Source organism: Ranitomeya variabilis, chromosome 5 (genome assembly GCF_051348905.1).
Source record: "Ranitomeya variabilis isolate aRanVar5 chromosome 5, aRanVar5.hap1, whole genome shotgun sequence".
NCBI classification, from domain to species: domain Eukaryota; kingdom Metazoa; phylum Chordata; class Amphibia; order Anura; family Dendrobatidae; genus Ranitomeya; species Ranitomeya variabilis.
Genome location: NC_135236.1, coordinates 90,613,036 through 90,632,039, shown reverse-complemented (window position 1 = coordinate 90,632,039; position 19,004 = coordinate 90,613,036). Strand labels below are relative to the sequence as shown.

Below are 19,004 nucleotides of genomic sequence, written 5' to 3'. Positions count from 1 at the left end.
TCCTGTAGGGTTCCCGAGTCTTCTACTGGTAACAAGGATTGTCTTGATGTAGAGGCTACAGCTGCATCTGGAGCGCCCCACCAGGGCAGCGGAGTACTCTGTACCAGGTCCGGTCGCTCTTAAAGGGGATGTCACGGTGGCTGCGACCCGGTCCGTGGCCCTGGGCATCCAATTAAAGGGGAACGGTCTTTTAAGGGGGATTGTGGTAAAGTCTGTCGTGACACCACCTGTGGTGTTCGGTCAATAGGGGAACATCTGGGGGATGTTGTTGCAGCAAAGATGGTAACGCTTCTCACAGGTGAAGCGGAGTCCCCAAGGGGCCTATAATGTATGCCGATGATGGTGTATGCGGGGCAATGAGTAAAGGACGCAAGTTATAAAGTCTTTACCTGGTTTACTGTATATGGCAGGCCACAGTCCAGGGTACCAGGCATGGATGGTGATGTGGCCCGGCCGGCTCAGAGGCAACGGGAGAATCCATTTTCCATTTGAGGTCCATGAGCCTTTCCAACTAGAGCTGTTCTATGTGAGGTCCCTGCTGCCTGAAGCTTACTGGCAAAGTCCTCTTTTCCCCTGTCCTGGGATAGGTACCTGCATGACGGGCAGCTTGAGACTTTTTACAGGGACTCTATCATGCCCCAGGCTCCTCAGGTGCTGCTGCGTCTCAGTTGTGGTGCGGGTCGTTCACTTAAAGTTCTGAGCCCTCCGATTTTGCCAAGTGTCCTACAGTTCCACTATAGCCTCGGGCTCCCGATACTGCGCTTTGGCTCTGAGGGTGCCCGGTCACAGTTTCCCTCTGAGCCCTGTTCCTCTCCTCTGCTCCTTTCCTCTGAAGCTCCACCACATACAACCCTTCGGGTATTTCTCCTTCCAGAGGCTGCAGCTCCTACGTGGCTGCTGGGCCTCTGTCTGCTCTCTGAGAATTCCTTCTCCTTCTGTGTCTCTCCCAGACTGGCTAACTCCTCCTCCAGACTAGGACGTATACCCATATTTAAGGGAAGCTCCACTGAATCCAGGTCCTGAGCTCCCCCTCCAGGTCTGGATTTGGAATATGTTGCATGTGAGTGCCTTACCTGACAAAGGGAATTCCTTTGCCTCTGAGCATGACATCACCCTCCCCGAAAGGAAGGCAACTTCACTGCAACAACCGGTTACCTGGGGTGTTGCACATCCACCTTAGGAGCTTTTGTCCATGTAGACAGATCTTCATCATCAAAGGGATAACGTCTTTTGGATGTTGAGGGAAGACCTTTCTGCCATTCTTTTTTAACTAACTCTTACTGCTGGTAACACTGGGAATACTTGTCTCTCTCTCAGAAAGTCCAGCGAACACGATATCTTGAGGGGTCTTGGGATCTTTAGTGTCCGCAAGACAGTGTTCCCCATCTCCAGTCCTCAAGAGCCACCAACAGGTCATGTTTTCAGGAATTTCTTAGTATTTCACAGGTGATGAAATTCCTGCCTGTGAAGGTGATGCAATTATCACCTGGGCCATACTAAGGAAATCCTGAAAACATGACCTGTTGGTGGCTCTTGAGGACCGGAGTTGGGGAACACTGCCGTAGGGTCAGTTCGGAAGACAATAGGTCTAACAAGGTTGTCGATACGCTCAGTTGGAAAACATGAATATTGTTCTCCCTCTGAAGAAGGGGATTCTCGGGAGGAAACTGAACTTCTATTGTTGATATCTAAAGAACGTTCTGATCACAGGAGTCATACTCCCTATTGTACCTTATTTCTGTAACACTACTTGTACCCCTCAAGACCTGCAATCCTCTGTCCCTATAAAGGACTCTTCCCGTAGGGTATGTCCGATGCATATTTGGCACATCCTTTTGGGGTAGCTGTCCGGAAGGGGTTGGAAACACAGGGCGCATTATTTATGTTTGTTTAGATTTTTCTGTTCTTTTTGCCTGGGTATACAGAAAAAAAGGGGGACTATCAGCTTAATAGGTGGAATGATAATGTGGCGCCCCAGGGTACTGGTCGTCCCAGTAGCATTGCTTTCCTCACGGGGAGAGTGATGTTACGTTTGGAAGCAATGAAGGATATCTTTTATCAGGTAATCACAATGCACACAACATGTTCACACTCCAGGCCACAAGGGGGAGCTTTTTATCCTATTTCTAGGTGACTCCCCTGGATATTGATATATATTGTGGTTTTGGAGGGAGTTTCAGTCAGAAAGTGCCAGGAAGCAGACTGGAGCAGTCTGAGGCAGGAAGAACATACGAAGGGGCCATGTAGTCTGAAGTACTACAGCTCATAAAGAAAGGGACATTGTTCAGTGAGCGTGCAGGAGAGCAAAGCACAGGAGAGTGACACCAGGGGGAGGACAGCAGCGAGCAGACTGTCTCCCTGGCAAAGCGTAGATAATCGGTAGCCGGACCACCGAGGTTGTAAGGGACTCGAAGGCTTACATCAGAAACCGGCAGGACAGCTGAACTGCAAGTTACCTGTCCGCCACACACACCTGAGACACAGTAACACAGAGCCCAGGGCGTGCTAGAGTCCCTGTAAAAAAGGCTCAAGTTACCTGTCTTACAGGTATTGTCCTATCCTATATGGGGGACAGAGAGAAGAACTGTGAGGACCATATCTGAAGCCATAGGCAGTAAGGGACTACAACACAACCGCGCTAGAGGAAGGCTTTTAACTCCACCTGGTAAAGGGGAGTCTGGATTCGCTTCCAAGCCGGGTAGACCCTGCCTGCCCTGTGATCTGGTACCCTGGACTGTGGCTGCCTGAAGTCTTCAGTAAATCAGGTAAAGAGACTGCAAACCTGTGTCCTCGTTCTTTACTGCGCCATTCACCATCTTCCATCTACACACCGGGAGCCCTGGGGATATACTTCACCTGTGGGAAGTTATACCATCTAGCTGCCATAACATCACCCCAGAGGACCCCCCTTAAAGCAACGTCGGTCCCCACTGACCGAATACCACAGGTGGCGTCACACACAAACTTTATTCAATTTCCCCTTTTACATGGGCACCCAGGGCCACAGACCGGGTCACCACCGAGACATCCCCCTGTCAACACCGGACCCAGTACAGAGTACCCCACGGCCCTGGCGGGCAACTCAATAACACTCACCCAGTGAAGCTTTTTTCAACATGGTACCTGTTGCGGAGGTGAAGGCACAGGCTGCGATGTGGACCGGTCAGATCTTTTGTCCTTTCCACCTTTTGCCAAGGATCCGCTCTGTTTAGAGCGTCCACTGCCGCTTCTGGGGCTGCTATGTGCCGACGCTGCTGTAATCTCCAAATGGAGTACAGCGGTCTGCCTTGGGAATGCCATAATGCACACCGGTGGCTCTCTAGCCAGTGTTTTTATGCTATTTTCACCCCCAACGCCGGAATTCACCTTTTTTTTCCTCTCTCCTCGGAAGTGGTTACCACTTCCGCGTTGCGGCTCTGCTGTGTGCGCCTGCGCAACTTTGCGCCTCCTCCCTCGGTACCTCTCGGAAGTTTAACTGGACTTCCGGGTGAAAGTGCTTCTAAGAACTCTGCACAGGCGCGCACGCCGGTAAATCACCACAGTGGCACACCTTACCGCTGTTACCTCCAAAACTTCATGCGCAGCCCCAGACAAGAGACGACCCATCCTGCCATGCCACACTCTCTGAGCCAGGGCAGCTCCCGGATCCCGGCCTCACAGTGTCATGTCAGCTGAGGGGGGGGGGGGAAGAATGGTACAAGAAACCCCCGACACTGCTTCTGGTGCTGGAGCCCCTGCCGTTCTTACAGCAACCGCACAAGGGGCATCACAGCCCAGGTATCCTCTTCTCTCCACAGGTTCCCTGGGAACAGGAAACCAACTGCGGGACCGCCCCTTTTATCTCTCCGTAGGTTTCCTGTTCCTAAGGGCGGATCCCCCCTCAGTGGGTGCTGCCGTGGCGAAGAGAAAAATAAATAATAATCGGACACGTGCACAGCCCCAAAACATTACATTGTTCCAAGTGAGATCCGATGTTCTCAAATCGCACTCAGACAGAAAATACGCTCATATGCACCTGCCCTAAGCATGCAAGTCGCAGGCTCGAGCGCAGGTGCTGGCTGTGTTTTAAAAAAGGATCCCAAGGTTAATTGTTGCAATTAGAGTCAGCTCTGATGACAGCATTTGAACTGATGATGCTGCCAATTGTGCCACTGACATGTTTCAGGCCAGGAGACCAATAATCTTATATATGCCCTTGATGAAACTTAGTTCGGATCAAGAGACCCCCCTCACCCACCCACGGTCAGCCCTGGCATTTAGAAGATCTGCAAAGCCAACCTAAAGCAGATACAGCATTTCACATTTTTGATAATATATTTTCATACAGGTGGTGATAAAACAGCAGTATTTCACCCACTAGCAATTTCCAGGCACGCCATATCAATATTACATCATATTCAATAATCTAAAGTGTTCTAGGAAAGGCAGAAAACCATGAAGAAGGGCTCATAGCTTTTACCCACAGTAAAATTATAGGGAAAAGGATTTTGCTTTAACTGGATGTCTCGTTTGATAACCTCCTGAAATTTTCTCCCACACACCATCCTGGGAGCAGTTACGGGAATTGTAAAAGAATAACAGCTTTTATTTACAAAGCAACAAAACCAGTCACTGAACAGATATCAAGATTTTATTGAAACATCCATTCTACAAGGTCAAATCCCAATTTGCGCCAGTGTGTTCATCAATAGTGACGAGCGAGCGCTAAAATGATCAGATGCTCGTTTCGAGCAACGAGTATAATGGGAGTAAGTGAGATATTTGAGCATTTTTCCGGAAGACCCTAAAAGGAGGCCTGGGGGGCAGTAAATATGTTGAAATGGATAGAAGAAGAGCTGACTGGAAGGAGAACAGCATGGTAAAGACTCCTGGAAGCATCTCTGACTCCCATATCGCTGCTGAGAACAATGGTGGCACTCTTCACTTTAAAAGGACTGACAATAAAACATTTAAAAAAAAAAAAAAAACGAAGCGAAATTGGAATTTACAGGAATAAAAAATGTTAAACATTCTTTCCTGTATAACGACTTGTGTATAAGGTCAAATAAAAAATAAATAATTTAAAGTAAACCAAAATTTTAATTTGCAATAAAAAAATTGGAAATGTCAGTAATTTACAAAGGTAGCAAGAACTACCAAAAATTAGAAGGAAGAGGGACTCAGATACAGCCTGTATTAGACAAAGGAGGGCCTCATACACATTCTGTTCAAATTGTCATGTATTGGTACTCCTAGACTCATAATGGATGTGCAAAGTTTGCCAAAAAATACAAGCAGGGTCATCCATACACCCTTGAAGGGACTAACTTTAGTTCACCATTCAAATATTGTGAAGTATAGTTGTGGTACTCCTACACTCAAAGGCTCTGCACAAGGTGCAAAGTCAGAAAAAAATATGTAAAAAAGGGAGAGTCATCCATAGACTCTTGAAGGCAACAACTGGAGGGCCACATTCAAATATTGAAGATTGAAAACACTGTGCTGTTGTCATCTAGTTGTGTGGAAAAGTCACTGCTAATCCAGGCTTTGTTCATTGTTTTATCAGAGTGAGTCAGATTTTTCTGTTGACAGGCGAAACTTTGTCTTATGATCCTCCCGGCAGCACTAAAAACCTTGCCCAGACAACACACTAGCGGTAGGGCAGCACAACACCTCCAAGGCTTAGAGGGACAGCTCATGCCAGGTGTCCAGCTTTGAGACCCAACAGCCAGATATTGCTTGACCATCTTAAAAAACGTTTCCCTCCTTGTCAAAAATACCTGGCCATCAGGGCCTCGATACTGGGAGGGTGTTATGAAATTGGCCTAGGCCTTTGACAGAGTCATCCTGCCTCTGGTGTGTGTCTCCCTCATTTCTCCTCCTCCATGCCGCTAGCATATGATAGGAATTTTTTCACCATATTTTTAACAATGGCCTTCTGCTATAGCACTATTTTAGTAGACCTCCCCACCTCAGGAAGGAGAGATGCAAGTGCAGCGCCCCAGAGTCCTGGTCATTGCAGTACTGTGGCTCCGCCGCTAAGGGGGGCTATGGTACGTCTGATGGCACTGAAGGAGTTCATCTGACCAGGTATCACATACACCAATACATTTCACAGTCTGGCCTCCAGGGGGAGCTAAGGGTACTATTCATTAGGCCACTCCTCACAGTCTGGTAAAACTGGGGGTTAGGCAGGAAGTTAGGAAGAAAGCTGACTGGGTTGGAACCAGGCAACACCTTGTGGCAGAGGGTGTTGTAGGGGAAGATTCGGTAGGGTCCCTGTCAGGGGTGGGATCCTGACAGAGGCCTGTCAATCAGAGAGAAAGCTACGGGACCGCGCCTGCACTTCATAGCGGCGGTGCCCTTAGAAAGGACAAGAAGCGAGATTTATTGTGCTGAGTGAGAAACGAGATCAACGCAACAGGGAGAAATACCAGTAGGAGTCGTGCTGTTAGACCGAGGCAACATCCTACTGAGGCGTAAATAACCGGTGGCCGGAACGCCGAGGAAGTACAGAGCTCTAAGCATTACTTCAAACCAACGGCAGGACAGAGAGCTATAGGCTGGCTGTCTCACCTACATCACCTACGCAGACATAGGGGGCAACCTTTGGAGAGGGGCGACTCTAGGGTCCCGGAAGAGCTCCGAGCCTTCCCGTCATACGGGTGCGTCCTACCATAAGATCTGGGGGGCGAGAAGAAGAAGAACATCAGAATCGAGTTGTTGTGAGGGAACACGAGGAACACACAACAGTTGTGGGGTACTATCCCGTAAGCACAGCAGGGGAGGACCACAACACACAAGTGCAGCACCCCAGAGTCCTGGTTGTTGCAGTACTGCGGCTCCGCCACTATGGGGAGCTATGGTACGTCTGATTGCACTAAGGAGTTCCTCTGACCAGGTACATTTTCACCACACTTCACACTCCGGCCACCAGGGGGGGTGGTCCTATCTAGTAGGCCACTCCTCACAACTCTGGTAAAACTGGGGGTTGGACAGGAAGACAGGGAGAAGTAGCTGGGAAGAGCTAGTGAGAGGACCTGTCAGGGATGGGGATCCTGGCAGACTCCTCAGAGCAGAACTAACCAGCAAACAACGGGAATACAGAAAAGGAGAATACCAGCAGGGGTTTTGTTGAAAGAGGCAGCACCTTGCTGAGGCGCAAACAATCGGTGGCCGGAACGCCGAGCAAGAAAGAGACTTTAAGTACATTGCAAACCACGGCAGGACAGCTAATTACAGGTTGGCTGTCTCACTTAACACCTAAGCAGACAACGGAGGCAGCTGTGGGAGAGGGGCGACTCTAGAGTCCCGGAAGAACTCCAGGCCTACCCCGTCATACGGGTGCGTCCTACCATATCACCTGGAGGACGGAGAACGAACAGTAGAGACAGAAAGAAACAGTTGTGAGGACTATCCCGGGAGCTCAGCAGGGAAGAACTACAACACACAGCGCTAGAAGGTAGATACTGATTCCCACCTGTGAGGAGAACTCCTGATGTGTCGTTGGACCGGCCGGTCTCTGAAAACCCAGTTAACAGCGCTCTGGACTGAGGTCTCCAACATCTTCAGTAAAGAGGTAAAGAGACTGCAAACTGGTGTCCTCGTTATTTACCGCGACCTGCACCGTTACCACACCACTTATTGCACCGGACGTCCCCCATTGACAGACAGGGCCACGGACCGGGTCTAGCCACCGTGACAACCCCAGGACTGAGACCTAGAGGCCCGGCTCCGGGTACCCCTCGGCCCTGCGGCGGTGTGGGGGCGCTCCAACTTGGCGTCACGAACAGGATTTACTTAAGCCTGAAGAATCAGGTCATGTGTGCCTTGGAACTGTGAGTTATTGTGCTTGGACTGTACTTTATTGAAAAGACTGTGCTGTGCCATTTGCCGCCAAAATTCGCCATTGCCGCGCGCGGAGGGAGGAGCCTTAGCTACGTGGGCGGGATCAGCCAAAAGAAGCGCGGAACGGAAAGCGCGGTGAGGCGCCAATCCCGGAAGAGGAACTCCAACCTCCAGCAGGTTAGTGGAAGGAAGGGACGGCCATGTCCGAGTCGGGAGGAGAGGAGGTGGCGGTCGCAGCCGCGGACGCAGGGGCAGCTCCGGTCCCCGCAGCGGGCGAAGCCGCGGCCCTAATACCACCACTGACTGCCGCAGAACCCGCTGCCCCCATCAGCCAGTCGGACACTGCCGCTAATGCAAAAGCCATAATGCCCTTCTCCATGCCCTACCTGCCCGGAGCGGCCTGGCTCCCACGATACTCTGGGGAGGCGCATACGTTCACTGACTTTAAAGAAGGGCTCTGCAGCCTGCTCGAGTTCTATCCCCTAACCGAGCCCCAGAAGGTCCATATGATAACCGGCCAACTCTTTGGGGCGGCTCTGAGGGAATTGAAATCCTGGCCCGCTGAGGATAAAGGAACTGCACAACAGATTTTTGCCAAGCTTAAAGCCACCTTTGACACTCGCACTGCTACAGAGATTAAACTGACTTTTTATGGATGCAAACAAAAGTCACAGGATAGCTTGCGGGACTATGCCCTTAATCTCCAGGAAGCGATGCGGGCCATTAAGCAGAGTGACCCCGGCAGCATGCAGGATGAAGATAAAATCCTGAAGGAGCGGTTCATTGAGGGGCTCCTGTGCAGTCACCAGCGGGGCCAATTGCACTTTCTGGCCATGCAAAATCCAGACTTGACTTTTGCGCAGTTTAAAGATAAAGCTATCCAGGCATTGCAGGAGCGACAGCCCAGCCGCGCAGTACCACCCAGGCGCCCCGCTCTCACATACCACCAGGAGGTGGCATCGGATACCCCAGTTGCCGCGGAGGCCGACGCCCAGAGCTTCGAGGACGACTCCCCTGCAGGACTTCGTCTCCAGATGCAAGAGCTAACCAAGAGCGTTGCTGCCCTGGCCCGGACGGTGCAGTCCCTACAGGAGGCCCCCAAAGAGAAGATCCAGTTGGCTTCCAGCCCGGAGGATGTCCCTTGGATGCGACAGAGGAGGACTCCGCCGACCAGGAGCCGGCCCGACGATCGCTTCCACCAGGATGGACGACCCATCTGCCGCCGCTGTCACCAGGTGGGCCATCTTGCAAGGTACTGTCCTTTAAACGAGCAACCCCTGGGGCAAAGGGCCAACCCCCAGGAGTAGGACGGTCAGGCCTGCAGCATTGGAGAACCAAGTATATTGGAGGACGACCAGTTCTCCCTGTAGTGATTGATGGAATCCCCTTGAATGCTTTGCTGGACACCGGTTCTCAGGTGACGACTATACCTTACGTGCTCTACAAACGGTATTGGGAGGACGCTGATATTACTCGTGGCCCTGATGATGATTTCACCATAATCGCCAGTAATGGTCAGCCATTGCCACAAGTGGGGTATAAGGAGGTCACCATCAAAGTGGGGCGGGTGGAATTGAAAGCCCAAGGGATTGTGATTGTAGATATTGATCGTCGAGAATGTAATCCCATGATGACTCTTGGTACTAATGTTATAGAAAATTGTCTTGCAGAAGTGATTGTTTTGTTGCAACAGGTGGCAGAAAACGCTGGCCACAGTGAGCAACGTGCCCTGCAGAAGGAAATCAGAGCTCTGATGCAGAGACAGCAGGTAGAGCTGACTGGTGGTGAGATTGGTCGTGTCACTGTAAGTGATTCAAACCCCATCGCGATACCTCCCAAGAGTGAAATGTTAATATGGTGTCGAGCAGCCATAGGCCTCAGGGGTAAGGACTACCAGGCCTTGGTAGAACCTGTATATTCAGACAATAGGCCTACTGTTCTGACAGCCCGGGGGGTGGTAGACGTCCGACAGGGGAGAGTGCCTGTACGTGTCCTCAATTGTGGGGAGGAAGAGGTCCACCTAACCAAGTATACTACGCTCGCCAAACTGTTCACTGTCAATAATAGTGTAATACAGACACCTGAACCTTTGGGCCCATCAAATGTGGCGGAGAACAAAGGTTCTGCAGAGCCCTCGAAAGATTGGTGTCGGGAATTGCATGTGGGCACTGACTCTACCCCATCTCATCAAATACAGGGGGCTTACAGGGTGGTACACGAGTACGAACAGGTATTCAGCATACACCCCTCAGATTTTGGACAGGTGAAAGGGATCCAACATCACATCCCCACGGGAGATCATCGACCCATAAAAGAGAGATATCGCCCTGTACCCCCAGCTCATTACCAGTGTGCCAAGGACATGTTGCGGGAAATGAAGGAGGCTGGGGTGGTGAGAGACAGCTGTAGCCCCTGGGCGGCTCCGTTAGTCCTTGTTAAAAAGAAAGATGGTACAATGAGGATGTGTGTTGATTACAGACAGTTGAATCGCATTACACATAAGGACGCATACCCACTGCCCAGGATAGAGGAGTCTCTGGCTGCTTTAAAATCTGCTAACTATTTCTCTACCTTAGATCTCACCAGTGGGTACTGGCAGGTTCCTGTGGCGGAGGCGGACAAGGAAAAGACGGCCTTCACGACGCCAATGGGCCTCTGTGAGTTCAACTACATGCCCTTCGGATTGTGCAATGCTCCCGGAACGTTCCAGAGGATGATGGAGAGCTGCCTGGGACACCTGAACTTTGAAACCGTGCTGCTATATCTGGATGACGTCATAGTCTTCTCTAAAACCTACGAAGACCATCTGAAGCACCTGGCCGAGGTGTTTGAAGCCTTGTCCAAATTCGGCCTAAAAGTGAAACCGTCCAAGTGTCATCTGCTGAAACCTAAAGTGCAGTACCTGGGCCATGTAGTGAGCGCTGAAGGAGTGGCCCCAGACCCCGACAAGGTCACAGTGATCCAAGACTGGCCAAAGCCTAGTGACCTCCACGAAGTCCGGCAGTTCCTCGGGTTGGTAGGTTACTACCGGAGATTCATAAAGGATTTCACCAAGAAGGCCGCACCCTTGCAAAATCTGCTGGTGGGCCAACCAAAGAAGACCAAGGGGAGGAAAACCCCCTTTGATTGGAACGAAGAGCTGGAGGAATCCTTCACCTGCTTGAAGTCGGCGCTGACGGGGGAAGAGGTACTGGCTTACCCCAAATACGACCAACCGTTTGTGCTGTACACAGATGCCAGTAATGTGGGACTACGAGCCGTGCTGTCTCAGGTTCAGAACGGCAAGGAAAGAGTGATCGCTTACGCCAGCAGGAAACTCCGTCCCACGGAAAGAAACCCTGACAACTACAGTTCCTTCAAACTGGAATTCCTTGCCCTTGTCTGGGCAGTGACGGAGAGGTTTAAGCACTACCTGGCTTCCGCGAAATTCACCGTCTTCACGGACAACAATCCGCTAACGCATCTGGATACCGCCAAACTCGGGGCCTTGGAACAGCGGTGGATGGCCCGGCTGTCCAACTATGATTTCACCATCAAATATCGGGCAGGGCACCAGAATGCCAATGCCGATGCTTTGTCCCGAATGCCCAATTTACCAGAAGTGGGAGAAGACCCGGAGGCACTTGAAGAGGTGGAGCTGCCTGCCTTCCATCGCCCCAAAGCCACTCAGAGCTCTCACCATGTGAAGAACAGGCACAAGAACCAACCGGATGCCACGCTGAATCCCCTGCCCCACCACGGATGGGTAGAAACCCAGGATAGTGACCCCGCGGTCCGTCAGGTGAAGGAGCTCTTGACGCAGGCTGGGTTGCACCCTGGCCCAGATGATCCACAAGAAACCCAACAGCTGTGGAAGGGAAGAAGCAAGCTGTTTATCCATGATGGCAAGCTGTGCAGGAGGAGCATCGACCCACGTACTCATGAATTGGTGTGGCAGATAGTGGTGCCAAGGCGAGATGCGCCCATGGTTCTGGGAGCCTACCATGATGGAGCCGGACACTTCGGATGGAAGAAGCTGGAGAAGCTACTCCGAGGGAGGTTCTATTGGATTGGCATGAAGAGAACCATTGAGAAGTGGTGTCGGGAGTGTGGTCCATGTAGTCTGCGCAGAAAGGACCGTGACAGCCAACGGGCCCCCCTGCGGCCTATCATCACCAAACGGCCGCTTGAACTGGTCGCGCTGGATCATGTGAAGCTGACACCTAGCCGGTCGGGCTATATCTACGCCCTTACCATCGTGGACCACTACTCCAGGTTTCTGGTGGTTGTGCCTGTTAAAGATCTAACGGCCAGGACTGCCGCCAGGGCCTTCCAGCAGCACTTTTGTAGGCCCCATGGCTACCCAGAGAAGGTACTGACCGACCAGGGACCTGCCTTTGAAGCAGAAGTATTCCAAGAATTCTGCCAGTTGTACGGGTGTAAGAAGATCAGAACTACACCGTATCACCCTCAAACCAACGGGATGTGCGAGAAGATGAACCAGGTAGTAATCGATTTATTGAAGACCTTGCCTGTGGAGGAACGGAATCTGTGGCCGACAAAGTTGCCTGACTTGGTGGATATGTACAACCACATCCCAGTAAGTTCCACCAACTGTACTCCAGCGTACCTGATGCGAGGAAGGTCTAGTCGGTTACCTGTTGATCTGGACATGGGGGTCCTAGTACCCGAAGATACCTCGCCGGATGCGGATTGGGATGCAGAAAGGCAGCGAAGGTACCGCGAAGTGCAAGAGTGTGTGGAGAGAAGTCTCGCCCAGGCTAGGCAGAGGCAAGAAAGGGACTACAACCAACACGCTCCTGCGATTCCCCTGTCACCTGGTGAGCAGGTGCTTAAACGAAAGAGGAGGTTACACAAGCTCGATGACCAATGGGAAGCGGAACCGTATACCATCTTGCCATCCGACTTCGACAACACTAAGGCTACGTTCACATTTGCGTTGTGCGCCGCAGCGTCGGCGCCGCAACGCACAACGCAAACAAAAACGCAGTTGCGTTATGAACAAAAAACGCAGCGTTTTGCGCCGCATGCGCCCCCCCAAAGTCTAGACAATTTTTGCAATTTTTTTGGAAAACGCATGCGTCGTACAACGCACCACGACGCAAGTACTTGCGTCGTCTGCGTTGTCAATGCAAATCAATGGGAAAAAGGCGCATCGACGACGCAAAAGCGACGCAAACACGACGCATGCGTTTTTTAAAAAGTCGGCGCCGCAAAAAAAATGCAACATGTTGCGTTTGCCGCGCCCTGACAGGTGCGCCCTAACGCCGCATGCGGCGTACGACGCACCAAAACGCATGACAACGCATGTACATGCGGCGCCATGCGGCCCCAATGTTAAAGATAGGGCCGCACGACGCATGCGTTTTGGTGCGGCGACGACGCTGCGGCGCACAACGCAAATGTGAACGTAGCCTTAGGTCTGTCTCATCAGCAAGGACAAAGGGGAGACCTCGACAGCGGTATCCAGGGATCACCTTAAGGTCTGCCCCGATAAATTGAAAGAGAGGGGCACGGCCCCAGAAATCTCCCCGCCGGTGGAAAAGGAGAAAATGTTCCATACTGTCCTTGGTGACTTTCCCCAGTCCTGGACTCTGATAAACCAAGCCGTTGCGGTACCTGTTGTAATGTTTGAACAGCCGGACCCGCCAGAAACAATGGTGGAACCAGATCATCCGGCCCCGCAACCTCAACAAGCCTTGCCTGAAGAAGCCATGCCGACCGTTGAACCGGCAAATCCTCCCTCTGCTATCAGTGAGCCTGCCGTACCCACTGTTGATAGCAGCAGCTCTGAGAGCCCCAACCTGCCAGTGCTACCCAGACTCACTAGAAGTGTAGTTAGAAGACAGCGCACTACACCAGCGGTAGCAAGCATAGCGGGCCCTGTTAGGCCAATAGCAACCCCTGCGCTGCGAAGGTCCACACGCAGCACACAGAACCAAACTCCCCTCCGCTACAAAATGTGGAGGTATTGATAAGGGCTGCTATTTCATTAAAAATGTTTGTATGCATATCTTTTTGTTACAGGTTGTTAAAATGGACAATAGAGTAATGGACAGTGAATTGCTCAAAAACTTTCATAAGGGGGACCCCTTTGTTTACCCGGGGTCCCCGCTGTTTCAACCACTGAACTGAGAGTCATAAACTGTGCATGACCTAACTTTTGCAACGTTCAAGAATCCTCACCTCCCGTAAAGGGAAGTATTATTATGTTCAATTGTTATGCTATTTCAAAAGTTTGTGTGTTTCCTGTTAACATGTATTATTGTTCTTGTTTTCCCAGTCCCGGAGTACTGGATTTAACCGGGGGGGAGTGCAGCACCCCAGAGTCCTGGTTGTTGCAGTACTGCGGCTCCGCCACTATGGGGAGCTATGGTACGTCTGATTGCACTAAGGAGTTCCTCTGACCAGGTACATTTTCACCACACTTCACACTCCGGCCACCAGGGGGGGTGGTCCTATCTAGTAGGCCACTCCTCACAACTCTGGTAAAACTGGGGGTTGGACAGGAAGACAGGGAGAAGTAGCTGGGAAGAGCTAGTGAGAGGACCTGTCAGGGATGGGGATCCTGGCAGACTCCTCAGAGCAGAACTAACCAGCAAACAACGGGAATACAGAAAAGGAGAATACCAGCAGGGGTTTTGTTGAAAGAGGCAGCACCTTGCTGAGGCGCAAACAATCGGTGGCCGGAACGCCGAGCAAGAAAGAGACTTTAAGTACATTGCAAACCACGGCAGGACAGCTAATTACAGGTTGGCTGTCTCACTTAACACCTAAGCAGACAACGGAGGCAGCTGTGGGAGAGGGGCGACTCTAGAGTCCCGGAAGAACTCCAGGCCTACCCCGTCATACGGGTGCGTCCTACCATATCACCTGGAGGACGGAGAACGAACAGTAGAGACAGAAAGAAACAGTTGTGAGGACTATCCCGGGAGCTCAGCAGGGAAGAACTACAACACACAGCGCTAGAAGGTAGATACTGATTCCCACCTGTGAGGAGAACTCCTGATGTGTCGTTGGACCGGCCGGTCTCTGAAAACCCAGTTAACAGCGCTCTGGACTGAGGTCTCCAACATCTTCAGTAAAGAGGTAAAGAGACTGCAAACTGGTGTCCTCGTTATTTACCGCGACCTGCACCGTTACCACACCACTTATTGCACCGGACGTCCCCCATTGACAGACAGGGCCACGGACCGGGTCTAGCCACCGTGACAACCCCAGGACTGAGACCTAGAGGCCCGGCTCCGGGTACCCCTCGGCCCTGCGGCGGTGTGGGGGCGCTCCACAAGCGCTAGAAGGAAGGCACAGATTTCCACCTGCAACGGGAACTCTGGAGGTGCCATCGGACCGGCCGGACTTGCGCAGCCCGGTTAACCGTATTCCGAACTGAGGACCCAGAAGCCTTCAGTAAAGAGGTAAGGAGACTGCAACCTTGTGTCCTCGTTATTTACTGTGACCGGCATTACACCGCACCACCACCACCATCCACACCTATTTGGGGCGCCCCTCAGCAGGGTCACGGACCGGGCCTAGCCACCGTGACAACCCCAGAGCAGAGACTCAGAGGCCCGGTACCGGGTACCCCTCAGCCCTGCGGCAGTGGGGGCGCTGCACAAGGTTCTCCTTGTAGCGTGGCTCTAGCAGGTTGAACAACCAGTACTTTTTTTTTTTTCAGCAAAGATGAATATAATGTGAGGTTCACAGGAAAGGCAGCAGTACATAGCGTGGGCCATACTTTTCATCAGTCCATCCACATAGGAGCGATGGAACGAAGCTTGTGTGGATACTAGCCTCTGTTGCGCTAGCAACCAGCTCCTGTTCCTCTTACTCATTGTTACCCAGTCCTCACTTAGTAAATGAGATGAGGCTGGGTAGTATATCTCTTCCTCCATCTCAACCTGGTCCAAATGCAAAGCTTCATGTTTAACTGTAAGAAGCGACTGTTTAAGAAGACAAAGAAGTGGGATCACTGCGACGATTATGGCATCTTCATCACTCACCATCTTTGTGAAGTCCTCAAAGTCTTGGAGAACCACACAAAGGTCAGATATCCATGCCCACTCCTTCAGTTGTTATGTGCGGAGGCTGACCAGAATTCCGACTGGCTTGTTGGAGCTGGTATTCCACAGCTGCTGACAAAGTCTTGACATCATGTGCAGTGTGGAGTTCCAGCGTGTGGTCACGTCGCACACTAGTTGGTGAGCTGGCATTTGAATGGGCTGCTGCAGCAAAACCATAGCAGCGGTACTTGTGGAAATAGGCGCAGACACAGCATATCTTGACCAGAATTGCTGGCAAATCTGGGTAGGTTTTCAGAAACTGGTGAACTACCAAGCTGAGCACATGAGCCAAGCGTGGTACGTTTGTGAGCTTAGCAAGCTACACAGCTGCCACAGGGTTACGGACATTATCACACACGATCACGTCTGGTTGTAAGTTCAGCGGCGAGAGCCACAAATCTGTCTTGCCTGTTAGTCCTTTCAATAACTCTGCTGTAGTGTGCGATTTGTCTACTAGACAAATTAGTTTTAGCAGACCTCTAGAATATATTAATGTCCTGTGCAAGTGCCCTAGAAAACAGTGCCCACATTTTTCTGCCTAGAAATTAACAATGCCCTGTGTGCCCCTTTGACAGTCACAATAACCTGAGTTCCCCTATAACAATAAGTGCCCACTTAATGTCCCAAGTACCCCTCCATACATCTCCCCTCTACACAGTATGATGCCCTCTTATACACAGTATAATGCCCCCTCGCTGTATAGTATCCCCTGTAGTATAGTGACCTCTTAGTAGCCCCCAAATTGTATAATGGCCCAATGGCCCCACACAGTATGATGGCCCCTTAAATAGTCTCCATATAGTATAATGCACCCCATAGACCTCCACATAGTATAGTGTACTTCTCGTAGGTGTATGTATGTATGTATGTATGTATGTATGTATGTATGTATGTATGTATGTATGTATGTATGTATGTATGTATGTATGTATGTATGTATGTATATAATCACCTCTCCTCCTCCTGCCCCCACATCTCAGCACAGCGGGCACCAAGTAGTAACATCATCACACCCGCTGTCAGGGTTTGCGTCAGTGACGTCAGATGTACAGGGCAACTGCACCCTCAGTAGCTGCATTTTGGGGAATTTTCTGTCATACAGGCCCCTCAAAGTCACTTCAAACTTGATGTGGTCCGAAAAAGAAAATTTTTTTTTAATTTATTTTTTTTAATACATTTTTGGGGGAAAAATGAAAAGTTGTTGATCAACTCTTAACCCTTCTAACTTTCTAACAAAATGAAAAAAAAAAAAAAAAAAGTTTAAAAAATGATGCTGGTCTTAAGTAGACATGTGGGAAGTGTTATTTATTAACAATTTTACAGCATGACTAACTGGATTAAGGATATAAAAAATTAAGTTTTAAAAATTGCGATATTTTGATCAAAAATTTACCACTAAAAGTGCAATGTGTCACGACAGATCAATCTTAGAATCACTAGTATTCTTTGAAGCATTCCAGAGTTATTACCGCATAAAGGGACAGTGGTCAAGATTGTAACATTTGATGTGGTCAGGAAGGTGAAAACAGGTCCAGGGGTGAAGAGGTTAAGCTTGTTATTGGTTGATCTTGACCAGCCATGTTCTTACACAGTGTAATACACTTTTTGCGTTTTTACCCCTGCGGATTTCTATAATGGAATGGGTAAAAAAACGCTGCAGATCCGCACAAAAGAAGTGACATGCTACTTTTAATCTGCAGCGTTTCCGCCCGGAATTTTCTGCACCATTAGCACAGCATTTATTTTATCATTGATTTACATTGTACTGTAAATCACTTGCGGATCTGCAGTGTTTCTGTGCGGTAAAAAACACTGCTTATCCGCAGGAAATCCACGACGTGTGCACATAGCCTTAGAGATGCTACAGAACGATGCACATTTTTTGTGCATTTCTTTCTCATAGGCTACTATGAAGAGCCTGGAGCAAAAAAATAAATAAAATTGCACGTAAAAAAAAAAAGTGTTTTGAAGTGCAGAATCCCACACATACCCCTTAAAAACAAACAAACAAAAAAAACGTGTCAATGCAGATTGCTATTGTTTATTTTAGTGTAGACACCTGTAGAACCCCCCCCCCCCCCCCCCAATAATAATAAAAAAAAAAAAAAGTATAAATTGAAAAACTGAATCTCCTACTCCGTGTGTAGAGGAGAGTTATGAAATCTCATCTACAATGTTATGATTGGAACATTTTACAGATTTTCTGCCTGGAGAGGGGGGAAACCTAAAAAAAAAAAAATCAAAAAAAAAAAATCCACCCACGTATTTGACCCATGTAAACATGCACTTACAATGAATCAGGTTTTTTTAAAAAATCCCACACCATTGGGTTTAACTTCAATGAAGGAGCTCCTAATCTGACATTTTTATACAGCAGCAACAAAAAATTAATATCTCAGAAAACGGTTCAGATATCGTATGACAGGAGCTAAACTCTTACCTCCAGCTCCAAAGAGACAAATGATTACTATCCAACTCATGATGACACATGGAATGGGCGGAGAGGGGCGAAACCTCTTACCCATTGCTTTATACACATCAGCTGTCTGGGGTACATCGGGGAGGGGTCTGCATGTCCAAATTAGCATGGCTTAGGTGGGGAATCTTGGGAGTATGAAGTCGCGAGGACCATATCTGCCTCCCAGGCCGGGTTCTGTGTCGTTTTTATGTTTGGTGATGTATTGGAGACGTTCCCATCATGAGTATTTGGTGAGTTTTAAATGTTGCAAATTTTCTAAACTGTTTCTGCTCCTATTGGTTTTACTTGCAGTTTTTTTTTTTTTCAATACGCTTTTCAGTGTTTTTTTTTTTACATGTGTTTTTCATCACTGGGGTTTTTGTCTTTTTTTGGTCCGACATGTTATAAATAAAGCTGCTTTGTTTTTATTACTGCCTGGTATTTGTCAAAACTTTATTGATACAGTCATGTGGTTTACACTAAAAATGCACATTTTATTTTTTACTTGTGGATTTTCCGCATCTAATGCAATTCTTGGGGGAAAATACACACACGTAAAACTCGGCGTACCCGCAAGAGAAATTGTTGTGGGTTTCAAAAACACAACGCAGGTCAGTTTACACAGCATTAAAATAAAAAAAAAAACTATAAATCCCAGC

General features: G+C 49.6%; 1 protein-coding gene across 1 annotated transcript in view; it reads right to left on the bottom strand.

The window, feature by feature from the left end:
• Positions 1–18,434, bottom strand: part of ASTL (astacin like metalloendopeptidase) — an 88,077-nt gene extending 69,643 nt beyond the window's left edge. Inside the window, exon 1 of the mRNA XM_077262924.1 lies at positions 18,328–18,434. Coding sequence (XP_077119039.1) covers positions 18,328–18,412 — 85 coding nt within the window. The 5' untranslated portion in view covers positions 18,413–18,434. The remainder of the gene's footprint in view (positions 1–18,327) is intronic.
• Between the last annotated feature and the right edge of the window lie 570 nt (positions 18,435–19,004).